The sequence below is a fragment of the Staurois parvus genome, unplaced genomic scaffold, assembly GCF_062004578.1.
Source record: "Staurois parvus isolate SC_StPar_1 unplaced genomic scaffold, SC_StPar_1.0 ptg000018l, whole genome shotgun sequence".
NCBI lineage: Eukaryota > Metazoa > Chordata > Amphibia > Anura > Ranidae > Staurois > Staurois parvus.
In genome coordinates, this window is record NW_028317814.1 from 4,300,418 (window position 1) to 4,312,834 (window position 12,417).

At 43.3% G+C, this 12,417-nt stretch overlaps 2 protein-coding genes across 3 annotated transcripts in view; one reads left to right on the forward strand and one right to left on the reverse strand.

The window, feature by feature from the left end:
• The window catches only part of NSMCE1 (NSE1 component of SMC5/6 complex), a 433,288-nt gene that overhangs the window by 307,027 nt on the left and 113,844 nt on the right, over positions 1-12,417 (forward strand). The window lies entirely within an intron of this gene.
• The window catches only part of IL21R (interleukin 21 receptor), a 48,611-nt gene that overhangs the window by 23,502 nt on the left and 12,692 nt on the right, over positions 1-12,417 (reverse strand). Inside the window, exons 2-6 of the mRNA XM_089682164.1 lie at positions 11,656-11,743; positions 5,434-5,545; positions 2,221-2,405; positions 974-1,119; positions 708-891 (exon numbers count right to left, since the gene is read on the reverse strand). Of these exons, the coding sequence (XP_089538290.1) occupies positions 708-891; positions 974-1,119; positions 2,221-2,405; positions 5,434-5,545; positions 11,656-11,719 (691 nt within the window). The 5' untranslated portion in view covers positions 11,720-11,743. The remainder of the gene's footprint in view (positions 1-707; positions 892-973; positions 1,120-2,220; positions 2,406-5,433; positions 5,546-11,655; positions 11,744-12,417) is intronic.

Below are 12,417 nucleotides of genomic sequence, written 5' to 3' on the forward strand. Positions count from 1 at the left end.
TCAGAGCCTGGGATTGAACGTGGGCCTTCTGCAGTGAGAGGCAATGTTTCTTCTCACTGAGCCATCTGGAATGCTGGACAGCTCCCTTGACAATTCTTTGGATGATCCTGCCTTGGCCCTGTTTGCCTTGAACCCTGAACTCCTTGCTCCTCCCAGGAACTTCCTATAAAAGCCATGTCCATGCACTTCTTCCTTGCCAGATTATTGTGCCTTCCCAGCCAATATCCCGCTCATCCTTCCTGCTGCTGTCTACATCTTCGTTACCGACCTTTGGCTTGCTACTGACTACGATTTTGCCTCATCCTAATCTACTACCATCCGTGACCGACCCTTGGCTTGTGACTGACTCTGCTTCCATTTGATTCCTACACTGTTTGATCTGCTATTGGCTTCCAGCTTGCTCATTCCCTGGTGGGGTGATCCTGAGATCTGCGACCTGGTATTAACACGCAGCCCAATCCATCTCCACCATTAGGAGCTCTGGTGAAAACCGGTTAATACTTAGACCCCGCACATCAGGTGAGCCTGCGTCATTCCCAGGGGGACCTGCTGGTGTACCTATCCTGCTGGTTTCAGGTAAGCCTTACAACTGCTGTAGCAACTGGTCTCTGAACCTGACCGCATATCGTGACAATGGGTTTTGACATCTGACCTCATTTTGCTGTATAACCAATTATGACCGGTATTTATATGTTACTGCATAGTACCAGTGCTGATGCCATCTGCTGGGGTTCTCCATGATACTGGTGTACTCCAGCTACTCCAATGGCCCTGATATAAGGTCTTTGGTTGAGCCCGGACCCTGGCAACATATATTTCATCATCTTCAAATAGTGATCGCAAGAGGACCATGCTTTTCTCATCTTCATAAAGCTGGACAGTCTTTTGGTTCTATAAAAACACAATAATAGGAGAATTGCTCTGTAGCCACTGCTCAATCACAGACAAATCCAATGTGTGCAAATACTCTTACCAGCCAAGATCCGGTATCCTTCTTATAGCTCAACTCATAGACCAGTGTATTACTTCTATATATATCCGAGTCATAGACTGTTCTCCAGGAAAAATTGTAATTCTCAGAAAAAGAAACGTTTAGATTGAGTGGTGCCCGTGGTTTAACTGTTGGTGAAGAAGGTAACAATTAAAATATGAATATTGTACTAATGCTGATCTCCAAGCAAACAGCTAAATACACTATTGAAGTACATCATTGGGAAGGGTGTCATCTACCAAAAGATTTGTAATTCTGTCCAGCCACTTTTGTGATTGATACACCTCTGCCAGACAGCAGTGAAGACAGTGACACCACTTTTTCTTTGAGATTTCTAGCTGAACTCTGGACAAAAAAGATAAACACAACTTTTTCCTATTCCTAGACATTCTTTTGTTTTTATTTAAAGGTTATGTAAACCCAAAATCTATCTTTCAGTATTGTTGGCATCATGCCCCACTTTATACAGTTTTCTTATAGGCCAAGTTCAATTTTCTCCCTGCTGGCTCCTGTCATTTTATTAATTTGTGTCCTAGAAAGTATGGAGCACACAGGCAACCAGGCAACTAGTATTTCCAAAAGAAAGTGCCTTTACCACAGGGGACTGTTATATGACAGTACTGTATCAAAAATTTGTAAGCTGCTTTTGTATTATGGATCATGGATATCTAGGTTATGAATATATAGTATATCAATGAGAATATACTGTATTTGGAACACCAGGTTGATTTATTAAAAGGAGTTGATAATCTTCACTTAAAGCCTTAAAATCAGCAAAGGACATGATGCAATGTGTGTGTGTGTATATATATATATATGATACAAAATGTAGCTCTGGCGATATGTACAGTTTTACTAACGCATGTAAAAGTGGCAAAATTGTAATTGTGCTTAGGCATTAACATTTTTTTCACTCTTAGACGGGAAGGGGTTAAAGAGTGACTATAGAATTACTGTATTATTCCTCAATGTAAGTAGCAACTCTCTAAGGTGTTTAATAGTCAGATGCTTTCATGCTGGTTATAATGGGTAGTAATAATGAAGCATTTGGATTTGGAATCCAGAAGACTGTAGATAACCCTCTGCTGAATCACCACTGAAAGAATGAATAATATACAACAGGATGTAGTCAGCAATCCCTCCAGACCTCATATTTCTATGGTAGAAAACATGTTTTGTTATAGTCGACTTCTACTACAATACAAAATACAGCTTGGCTGCTGGCTTACATTTGTTTCCAATGATGAATGGTCCACAGGTTTTATTTAAAATATAATTCTCATTGATGGCTGCAGTTAGGAAAATTGTGCATTCAGTGCTATAACTGAAATCTGTCATATCAATGGTGCAGATATACTCAAGTTCGCCATCTGATGCATTCAGTTCACAGTTCTCATTTTCCTCTTCAAGTTTCCTTTAAAAAAACATAAAACAATAAGCCGATCATAGATATTTTGCATCTGTAATATTTTAGTAGGAAAGGGAAAGCTGGGCTTTAGATGGGGGGATAAGAAAGGGACTGGGAAATCTTTGTTATTAGGGCAACCAATCAAAATTTATGCAGGCCACAGATGATGCAAAAACCGCATGAACATTTTGAATCATTAGTCTTTCGCATCATTAGTGTGCCAGCTGTGACATGTGATTTTCATGCCGCAATTGAAACTGCCTCATCTAGCATGATGGATTTTTTAAAAATAAAAATTAAACATTTAATGCGCTACAGAATTTTCAAGTTTCAACTCGTCTATGGCCTGCCTTCGTTTCCATTCCCTTACCTACACTAAGTTAAAGATACTGGATTCTGACAGATTGCTATGGATGATGTGAGCACTGTCAGTCACTGTTCTCTGCTCTGCCCCTGCAGTGCTCACTGGAATGCTGGAATGGAAAGAGGGGCAAGCACAGCTGGCTTTGGCTCTCAGGTGTGTGCTGAGAGCCAGAGCCAGCTGCTCGATCGAGCAGCTGGGTGGATTCCGATAATATTATCGGGATTCTGCCAGATCTTGAAGCAGCTCTGTTTGATGGCTTTAACCTGCTGTTGATTGATTCTGGGTCACAGGAGTGAAAAAGTAAGTGCTCTACTGTGACCCATAAGAGAAGTGTGACCAAAAAAGTTTTAAAGCTGATTCACACATGGGTGGTGAAGATTGAAGCTTAGGTTCCACAGCTAATAAATACAGTAGTTGTCAGGTTTACATCAGGTTCAGGACAGGATTAGCTCAGGATCTTATCCTGTTCACACGTGTGGTTTAAAATGGTTCCCATAGAAGTCAATAGCCTGTAATCTGCACCTGAACCTAAAGGCACTGCTCAGAAATCGTACATGACTCTTTTTCAAACCACACTGAATCTGTACTTAATGTACAACCAGTGCACCAGACATATGCGAACAGGCACCATAGGAAGCAATATTATTTCACATGTCATGAGGACTGGATGCGGTTCAAACCTCATCCAATCTGCATATATGTGAACTGGTACTTAGCCATACTTCTCTTTTAAGGAAATGCACCCCCACAGTACCTGAAGTGTAACAAAGTAGCAGTAGGGATGGTGTGAAGGTTTCCCTCATTTTTCCATATTTAAAAAATCTGCAGCAGTGCCCAGGTCTCTTTAAAATCAACAACGTTAAGGTTAAAAAAGACAATAAATACATAAATTACTTCCTGACTACTGATCTATACTTTTGTTTTACCCACAACTGGGTGTAGAAATGATGCTTTCTTACACACACAATTGCTGTCTACACCAGTGTTTCTCAACCTTTTTTCAGTGAAGGTACCCGTTAAAATTATGGACAATCTCAAGGCACCCTCTAAAATTGAGGGTGATTTATTCTCCCAAATAAAATACACTTTTGCACACTGGTACTGGCTAGTATTCCAATGTTTCTCTTCTCCCTAACTTTTTCTCCATCACTCAGCTAATGTGACCCCAGTGGTGATGGAGTAGGGCAGGGGAAGGTCAAACAAGGATGCTGTGCAGAGGACCAACATCCTCCCTATCAACTGATGATGTAATTGGCTGTTGGGATGCTGGCGGCTAGAAGGTTGTAATGGTGCATAACAGGGGCAGACTGACAACTCATGGGGCCCCCGGGCAATAGGGGATCATGGGGCCCCTGGTCCTCGCCCACACCCAAAAAAGCCCATGAAAAGGTACCAGGGGCATCTCATGGGCCCCCTACTGACCCCGGGCCCTCGGGCAGTGCTCGAGTGCTCAAATGGTCAGTCTGCCCCTGGTGCATAATGAAAACCTGTGACTTTGTGTAACTAAAAGGCAGGCTTTATCTTCCACTGGCTTGTATACAATTTTTGGTCAATTATAGGCATTTTGCCAAGTCACCCCTGAAGAAACCTCAAGGCACCCTTATTGAAAAAGGCGGGTCTACACAATACATGATATGCTTGAGTGTTAACTGTTTTTTGACTACAGGATTTAGCATAAGCTCCCATCACATAGGGCCAAACTGAAGTTTTACTGGCTAATAAATATAATTGTAGGCTTCTCATGGAGTCTGCTCTTTGGCAAGTATTTTTATTTATTTTAGGGTAGAACAGGGAAGAATTAGAACTTCTGCCAGTTTTTCGTTGTCTGGATCCACAGTTGAGATTTTGCTTCACTTCCTGTTTCAGTGACAGCTGGTCATGATGTAAAATCTCTGCAACAGGAGTACAGACAGCAACAGAAATATAACAGAAGCCCCATCTTTTCCTAACTGTACTAAAAGGCTTGTAAGTACCTCTGTATTTTTCAAATTGTTATATGGCCTTCATAAATTATCTTTCCTGCGTTTGAATAAACATCTTAATACATGGCAATCCTAATGGCAAAACAATCAGTGCTGTATTGGGATTATATGGAGTAGCCTCCATTTTATCCCTGTGCCTTGTAGTATCCTTGTTCATTGTTATGGAGGGAAATCTGCCACTGGTCATTATACTAGTGCTACATATAGGAGAGAAGTATTCCAGGCATGGTATATTTCTACATAGTTAGAAGAGGTCCAGCTTGAACCAATGTAATTATGTATATACAGTACCAGAAATGGCTGATGCCCCTGGAAGCTGGAAAACACTGAAATAGATACAGCTACTCCAGTGATTTCCACTTGCTTCCATGTTCTGTGCTGAGCAGCCGGCCCGATGCATTGTGAACACAGAAGGTCAGCCACTTGGCATGGGGGCTATTCAAAGAATTCTTTGCATATCCTGAATGATTGCAAAGCGTTCTCTGATTGGCTTAGGTGGAGATTGTGTGTCACAGCCTCTCCACCTTGTCCAATACCTGGAATTCTTCTTTAAGACCATGCCTAGAGTTCTTTAATACATAACAAGGCTGGTATACTGTTGTCCAAGAAGGTATGTGTGTGTGTTGGGGGGGGGGGCATATACAGTATAAGTTAGGACATTTTTGCTCTCAATAAATATGCTTCTTACCATTCTACAACTGCGGAATTTAAATTGATGCTGGTTCCATCTTTGTCGTTATATTTACACGTCAAGGTGTCTATGTAATCGACATAACAGAGGAGATCTTCACAACCTGCAACTGCGAGATCAAGACATACAAATAAGCATTGAAAAAAAAAAGATGTGCATGCAAATGTACTATAAAGGCTTTCAGTACAGCTTTAGCCAAAATTAGTGGGGTAGACTTAAAGCATATATCTGTTGTTTGTTGTTGTTTTATCTGTAATAAAGGCATTATCCACCTATTGTAAAAAAATTATAATTGCACAAATGAAAGAAAAAAACGTGCATTTATTTATTTTTTTTTGCATTGGAGTCTACAGAGCATTGCACCCATGATCAATGCATTGCAGGTGCAGTGCACAGGCTACTGCAGACTATTCCCTCAGCTCCTGATCCCTTTGGAGGTATGGACCTTCAGTTTTGGAGCTGCAGAATGTAATCAATTAATGATGAGGGCTGTGAAATTAATAATCAAGAACCACACACCAGGATTGACTCCTTCATACATCTTTATTTATACACAAGTGGCAGAGGCACATACAAAATGTAAGGAGTGCCTGCTTGATGTGTTCACCATAATAGGATTTATTCCAAAGGACATGATCTATCCTTACCAATAATGTATAATTAAAGGCAAAACTTTTTTTTTTTAGTTTTGGATAAATTGCAGATTAGAACACCTGTCACGTTTTCATTATTGTCTGAAACCCAGTTAGGGAAATTCACCCCCTCTATTTGTCCTGTTTACCATTGTAGCACCCCCCTGACACCCCAAAAGGTAGCTTTCCAGAGGCAGAGGCTGGTTAGCATTTCACCCCAGTCCATTAGTAAAATTGGGGTCTGAGAAATATTGGGCACCAGTCACTTTTGTCTTTTTAACATTTTATTGCAGATCGGTTAAGGAAGTGAGGAGTAGGGGGTCCCAGATACCATAGCAGATCAAGTACAGACTCTCCAGATCAATGGCAACACTATAAGCACATTCCTAAATTTTAGTGCATCCTCCAAATGAGTCACCAGGACCTTCTGAGAGACCAGTTTTCTTCCTGGCTCTCTCCACTGTGGAGCCTCTCCTGGACCTTCTCCTTGGCACAGCTTCCTCTAAACCCAGCAGGACCAATTCAGCACACGTTAGGCCCCAAAACAGGCTATTGGGTCTAACAGCAGGTGTCCATCTAGTAGCACCTCCTCAGGCCTCAGTCTGAGGCAAGAGAGAGAACACCTGGTCTGTCCCAATTATTTATATCCTCCCCCAGCATGCACCAGCGGCATAAACCTCCTACTGGATTAGCTGAAGGAAATATAAATATCCATAACTTACTTTTGTTTGTGAAATCTCATACTATAACCAGTGATACTAGTGACAGTGAGAAATCACAAGGCAACTTAAAGCGGTCGTAAACCACAAAAAAAAAAACCCTAATAAATATCGTATCCCTGCAAGTTAAGAGCTTACCTGAAAATAAAGCCCTCCAACAGAGTGCTGTCATGGCTCCCCGAAACTTCCATCTTCACCCGGTGTTCCTTCCGGATTCGCGAGCTGCAGCTATCTGATTGACCACGATGTCATCACTCCCACATATATGCACGTGTGTCAAGGTTTTACCTTTTCCCAGAGGTTATGCTGCTCCATGTGCTGGCATCCATCTTGGATTTCTGCAGAGCATGGTGGGGGTCTTTTATGCCTTCAGGCCTCTGCGTTCCATTCCCCAGAGGGGTGTGGTTGATCACATATAAGCCTGTTGTCCGCATGTGCCCTTTGCATTCGAGTCTTGTGTGTTAGTGTGACTATAGCTCTGTTTATACTCTTGTGGCTCTCCTGGAATCTGACTCGGCTTTTGACTGACCATTCTCTGCGTTTTCCATTGATCTGACCTTCCGTCGTTGAACCCGGCCTGTGACCTGTTATTCTTGTCTACCGTTCTGTACCGTTTGTCCCGTTGTTATCGACCCGGCCTGTCCGACTACTCTTTGTCTATCTGGTCCCTACCAGCTACACGCCATTGGCGGCGGCCATTACCGCAGCTGGGGTGTCTCGGGGGCAGCGACCTGGTTCCTGGCTGCGTCAAGTCCATCCCCACCATCAGGGGCCCTGGTGAAGGGCAGCCTGGGACTTAGACTCCGCGCCCCGAGGGACTCTGGTCTGTGGGTGGTGGTTGTCGTCAGTCAGTGCGTGACCCTGCCCTGACATTGTTGAAGTTTCAGCCACGGCATGGCTCTCTCAATAGATGGCATGCTGTCCATTGAGAGTGCAGTGCGCATGTACCCGTGACATCACAGGCATTTCTACATTAAATATCTCCTAAATGGTGCAGGCACCTACAGGCAAGCCTTATTAAAGGGTTACCGGTAGGTAAAAGATACAAAAATTGGTTTAAGCTTAGGGAAAAACCAGGTGAAAAAACTATACAATCATTCTGAGCTAACTGCGGCCCAGCCAAAAAAACAAAATTCACATACTAGTCCTTGTTTAGGACAAGGAGACTATACCAGTAAGTGAAAGTGAGAGAAAATCCCAAATTTTGGGTAGTCCCCAGAATATTAGAGGGGACATCTTGCAATTGTGACCCTGCTCCCATTATGGTGAAATGCACCAAGTGGGGTGGTCCCTGGGAAGGGATGTTTTGCATGTGACTAGCGGATTAATAATGGTGTATGAAGGAGTCAATCCCAGTGTGCAGTTCATGATTATTAGGACCTTGGATCATAAGCACTGGTGTCAGCACCCAGAGCGTCCGTAGTGGAGAGGAGGTACAGGTCTAGAGTGGTGCTGTTTGCCTTGGATGGCTTAAGAGTGCTGTGATATTACCATATTTGTGCTCCACTGAGCTCTACGAATTCCTCCCCTGTATGGCAGCCATCCTTGTGGACCTATCAAACTCAGCTGTACAGGTGAGTCAGTGCAGCCGATGCGTGTCCATTCATTTACATGGGCTGTCTGCATGCAGCTCAGTGCTAAAGCAGCTCTTCATGGTTTATGGGGCAGAGCACCTGTGTGAATGAGCCCTAAATACAAATGAGTGGATGCCAGTATGACCAATCCACCACTGGCTTACCAATATGTAAGGGCAGGTCTGCGGATAAGGGGTACCACCAGGCCTCCTGTAAAGGGCCCAGGCAGCTGGGTGAAATTGATGTGGGCAGGGAGGACGATTGCCACAGCGGGGGGTGGGGCAATTACTAGAACTGATCCCCTGTATGACTCTTCCTGCAGCAGCTGGCTTTTTCTCCTCTCCCTCCCGCTGGCTTTCAGCTGTTGCAGAGAGAACCATACAGAGGATCAGTTCCAGTAATTGCCCCCGCCGCACTCATCAGCCTTCATGTGAACCATATGTTTCGCCCTGAGTGCCCCAGTGCTGCTAGCTTCCATCCTCTCCTTCCCTCTGGCAGCTGCAATCACATGATAAGATCGGTCAGGATGGAGTGGGGGAAATGTCTGGGAAATATGTCACATTTACCATCCCCTTCCTTTCCTAAATTAACACAATGAGCGATCGGTACTGTGTCCATTCAAAACTGAAGCAGAGTAAACTGTGTGTGTGTGTCGGGGGGGGGGGGGGGGGGGCGGTTGGGGCCCTGTCAGAGGCTAGCTGTATGGGGCACCATGGTTTCTATTAGCAGCCCTGTGTAAGGGTCTTGCATGTTTTTTTTTTTTTTTAAATAAAGATTGCAATAGAAGAAGTAAGGGGCATGCAGAGCAGAATGCAACTAGAAAAACAAAGGGGCGCACCGAAAGGCCACAACCTCTTCCTCAGAGTCTGGCTCTGAGGAAGAGGTTGTGGACTCGAAAAGCGTTAGCCAGTTGGTCATCCAGGGTTCCATCGTATAGACTCAGATGCTGCTTGGATTTATTATCCTGTTCGGTGTGATATGCTTGTGTTTTTATGTTTATTGAGAGTATAATACTTACATTGTTCTTTCAATAAATATTTTAAACGATAATGCACTAAGTCAGTGCGCCCCTTTTTTGTTTTTCTACAGTTGTGGCCAAAATTATTCAACCCCCAATGCTGTAAAGGGGTTTAGGGACTATAGTGTACATTTGGAATTGTATTCAGAATCAAATCCTACAAGGACGTTGTAACTACCCAAATGCAACTAAAATGACATCAATTGTTTATGTAATACAGTAGTAAATGGTTCTTATGTGGTTTCTTCATTGCCACAATTATTCAACCCCTTAAAGACTACCACTCTGAAGAACAGAGGTTCATACAGGTGCTTTCCATCAGGTATTGAAAACACCTGTGGATGTCACCGAGCAGCAATCAAGCATAATAAGCACCAATTAGGCAGCTTTAAAATGACTGTGATACTCAGCTCCTTCTAGACATTTACTGGTGTGGTTACAAACATGGTGAAGGCAAGAGAATGGTCCAGGAAGACAAGAGAAGAGGTGATTTCTCTTCACAGGAAGGGCAATGGCTATAAGAAGATTGCAAAGATGTTAAACATACCAAGAGACACCTTAGGAAGCATCATTCGCAAATTCAAGGCAAAGGGCACTGTTGAAACGCTACCTGGTCGTGGCAGAAAGAAGATGCTGACTTCGACTGCTGTGCGCTACCTGAAGCGTAGAGTGGAGAGAAGTCCCCGTGTGACTGCTGAGGAACTGAGAAAAGATTTGTCAGATGTGGGTACAGAAGTTTCAGCCCAGACAATAAGACGCACACTGCGTAATGAAGGCCTCCGTGCCAGAACTCCCAGGCGTACCCCCTTGCTGTCTCCAAAGAATAAGAAGAGTCGACTGCAGTATGCCAAAAGCCATGTGGACAAACCACAAAAGTTGTGGGATAGTGTTCTGTGGACTGATGAAACAAAATTAGAACTGTTTGGGCCCATGGATCAACGCTATGTTTGGAGGAGGAAGAACAAGGCCTATGATGAAAAGAACACCTTGCCTACTGTGAAGCATGGTGGAGGGTCAATCATGCTTTGGGGCTGTTTTGCTTCTGCAGGTACAGGGAAGCTTCAGCGTGTGCAAGGTACCATGAATTCTCTTCAGTACCAGGAGATATTGGATGGAAACGTGATGCAGTCCGTCACACACCTGAGGCTTGGGAGACGTTGGACCTTTCAACAGGACAATGATCCCAAGCATACCTCCAAGTCCACTAGAGCATGGTTGCAGAGGAAAGGCTGGAACATTTTGGAGTGGCCATCGCAGTCACCAGACTTAAATCCGATTGAGAACCTCTGGTGGGACTTAAAGAAAGCAGTTGCAGTGCGCAAGCCTAAGAATGTGACTGAACTGGAGGCCTTTGCCCATGAAGAATGGGCGAAGATACCCGTAGATCGCTGCAAGACACTTGTGTCAAGCTATGCTTCACGTTTAAAAGCTGTTATAACTGTAAAAGGATGCTGTACTAAGTACTAAGATTGAATGTCACTTGGGGGTTGAATAAAACTGATAATGCTGTGAGCACAGAAAAGACATTTGTGGTTATTTCATTATAACTGTTATGTTATATTTGTCTGACCTACAAGTGCCTCTTTAATGTAAATGTAAGCAAGATGACTGAATGATCAAAAGCAATGTCAAACTGGCCAAAACACTCAATTTCAGTGGGGGTTGAATAATTTTGGCCACAACTGTAGTTGCATTCAGTGAAGTTGGACCAACCTGGTCTGTTGAGGGCAGCAAGCAGTGCATATTTCAGAACATCTTTACTGGTTCCACCAAGTCCATTCCCAGCGCAGGGGAAAAGTGTTTTGCTGTGTTGGGCATGCAGAGCAGAGGCAGCCAATCTGGCAGCAAAACTTTTCCACCAAAGTTCAAAAGAGACCTAATCAGCATACAGCCACAAACAAAGTATCAGCAAATAAAACCTCTATTTTTAATGCAAATTGGTAGACAGCATATTTTTATTTATTTTTTGCTGGCTAGCTGGTAAGTGTTCTGAGAAATAAATATTTTGAAGTAGCAGTTTTTATGAATAGGACCTTTAAATATTTTAACAGTGAAAAATGAGTTGATGCAGAAAAATATGAATTTCACTTAATGATTGGCAATGAGTCATTTCTTTGAAACATTTATTGCTGTCAGTATCTGAGTCAGCACAGGTTTTTGCTTGGAGGATTTGTATTGATGTGGCATAACGGGGAAAAAATCATCTAGAGTGTAGGTGTGGTTAAAGTAGTAGCAGCAGCGCGCTGAAAGCACAAAGTACTTAACTATATACTTACCTGTCATTGTTATTCTGCAGATAGATAATAACAGGACCACGATTGCTTTACTTCTCCTCTTCATCTTTCTAATGGCTGATGTCCTTTCCTGAAATCAAAAAAAGACATTTTTAGGGGGGATGGTTTTGCCAAAAGGTTATTAAAGTGTAACTTTACTCTCTCAATCAACATTGGCTATTTTATTCCATATGCTGCTAGCATTAGTAAATAGATAGGAAAGTATATCACATTTATTTGCTTTAGGCTTGGTTCACATCTGTGCAGTTGGTGCTGCTGCGGGACCCACACCACCCACACAGAAGAATGCAGGACCCGCTGGTGGGTGCCATTAATTCTAATGGCACGCCACACACACTGGAAATCGCAACCGCACTGGGAATCTCGGTTCCCGTGCGGGCTGCAATTTCCCAAGTAGTGCAGGGATTTCTTCCCTGCATGTCCCGGGGCACGGGAGTCCATTCAAATGAATGGGCTCTCATGCCCGTGCAAATTGCGGCCTGCACGGCTGCACATATGTGAACCAGGAGTTAAACAGTTACATTTCGTACTTCTTGGTTTCCATGCCTAGGCAAATGTTATACATCTCAGGAGTCATGAGGAGGGGAGGAGGTATTTTCTCAACTAAGCACACTCTGCTGCCTGCATGCCTGGGTTAAGGGCAGATGGATTCCAGGAAGTAATTGCTACGTGAATCATCTGTCCTTACTCAAAATGGCCATAGGCAGAAATGCTAGAGGGGTGTTTTTTTTTCTAAGTGATTTT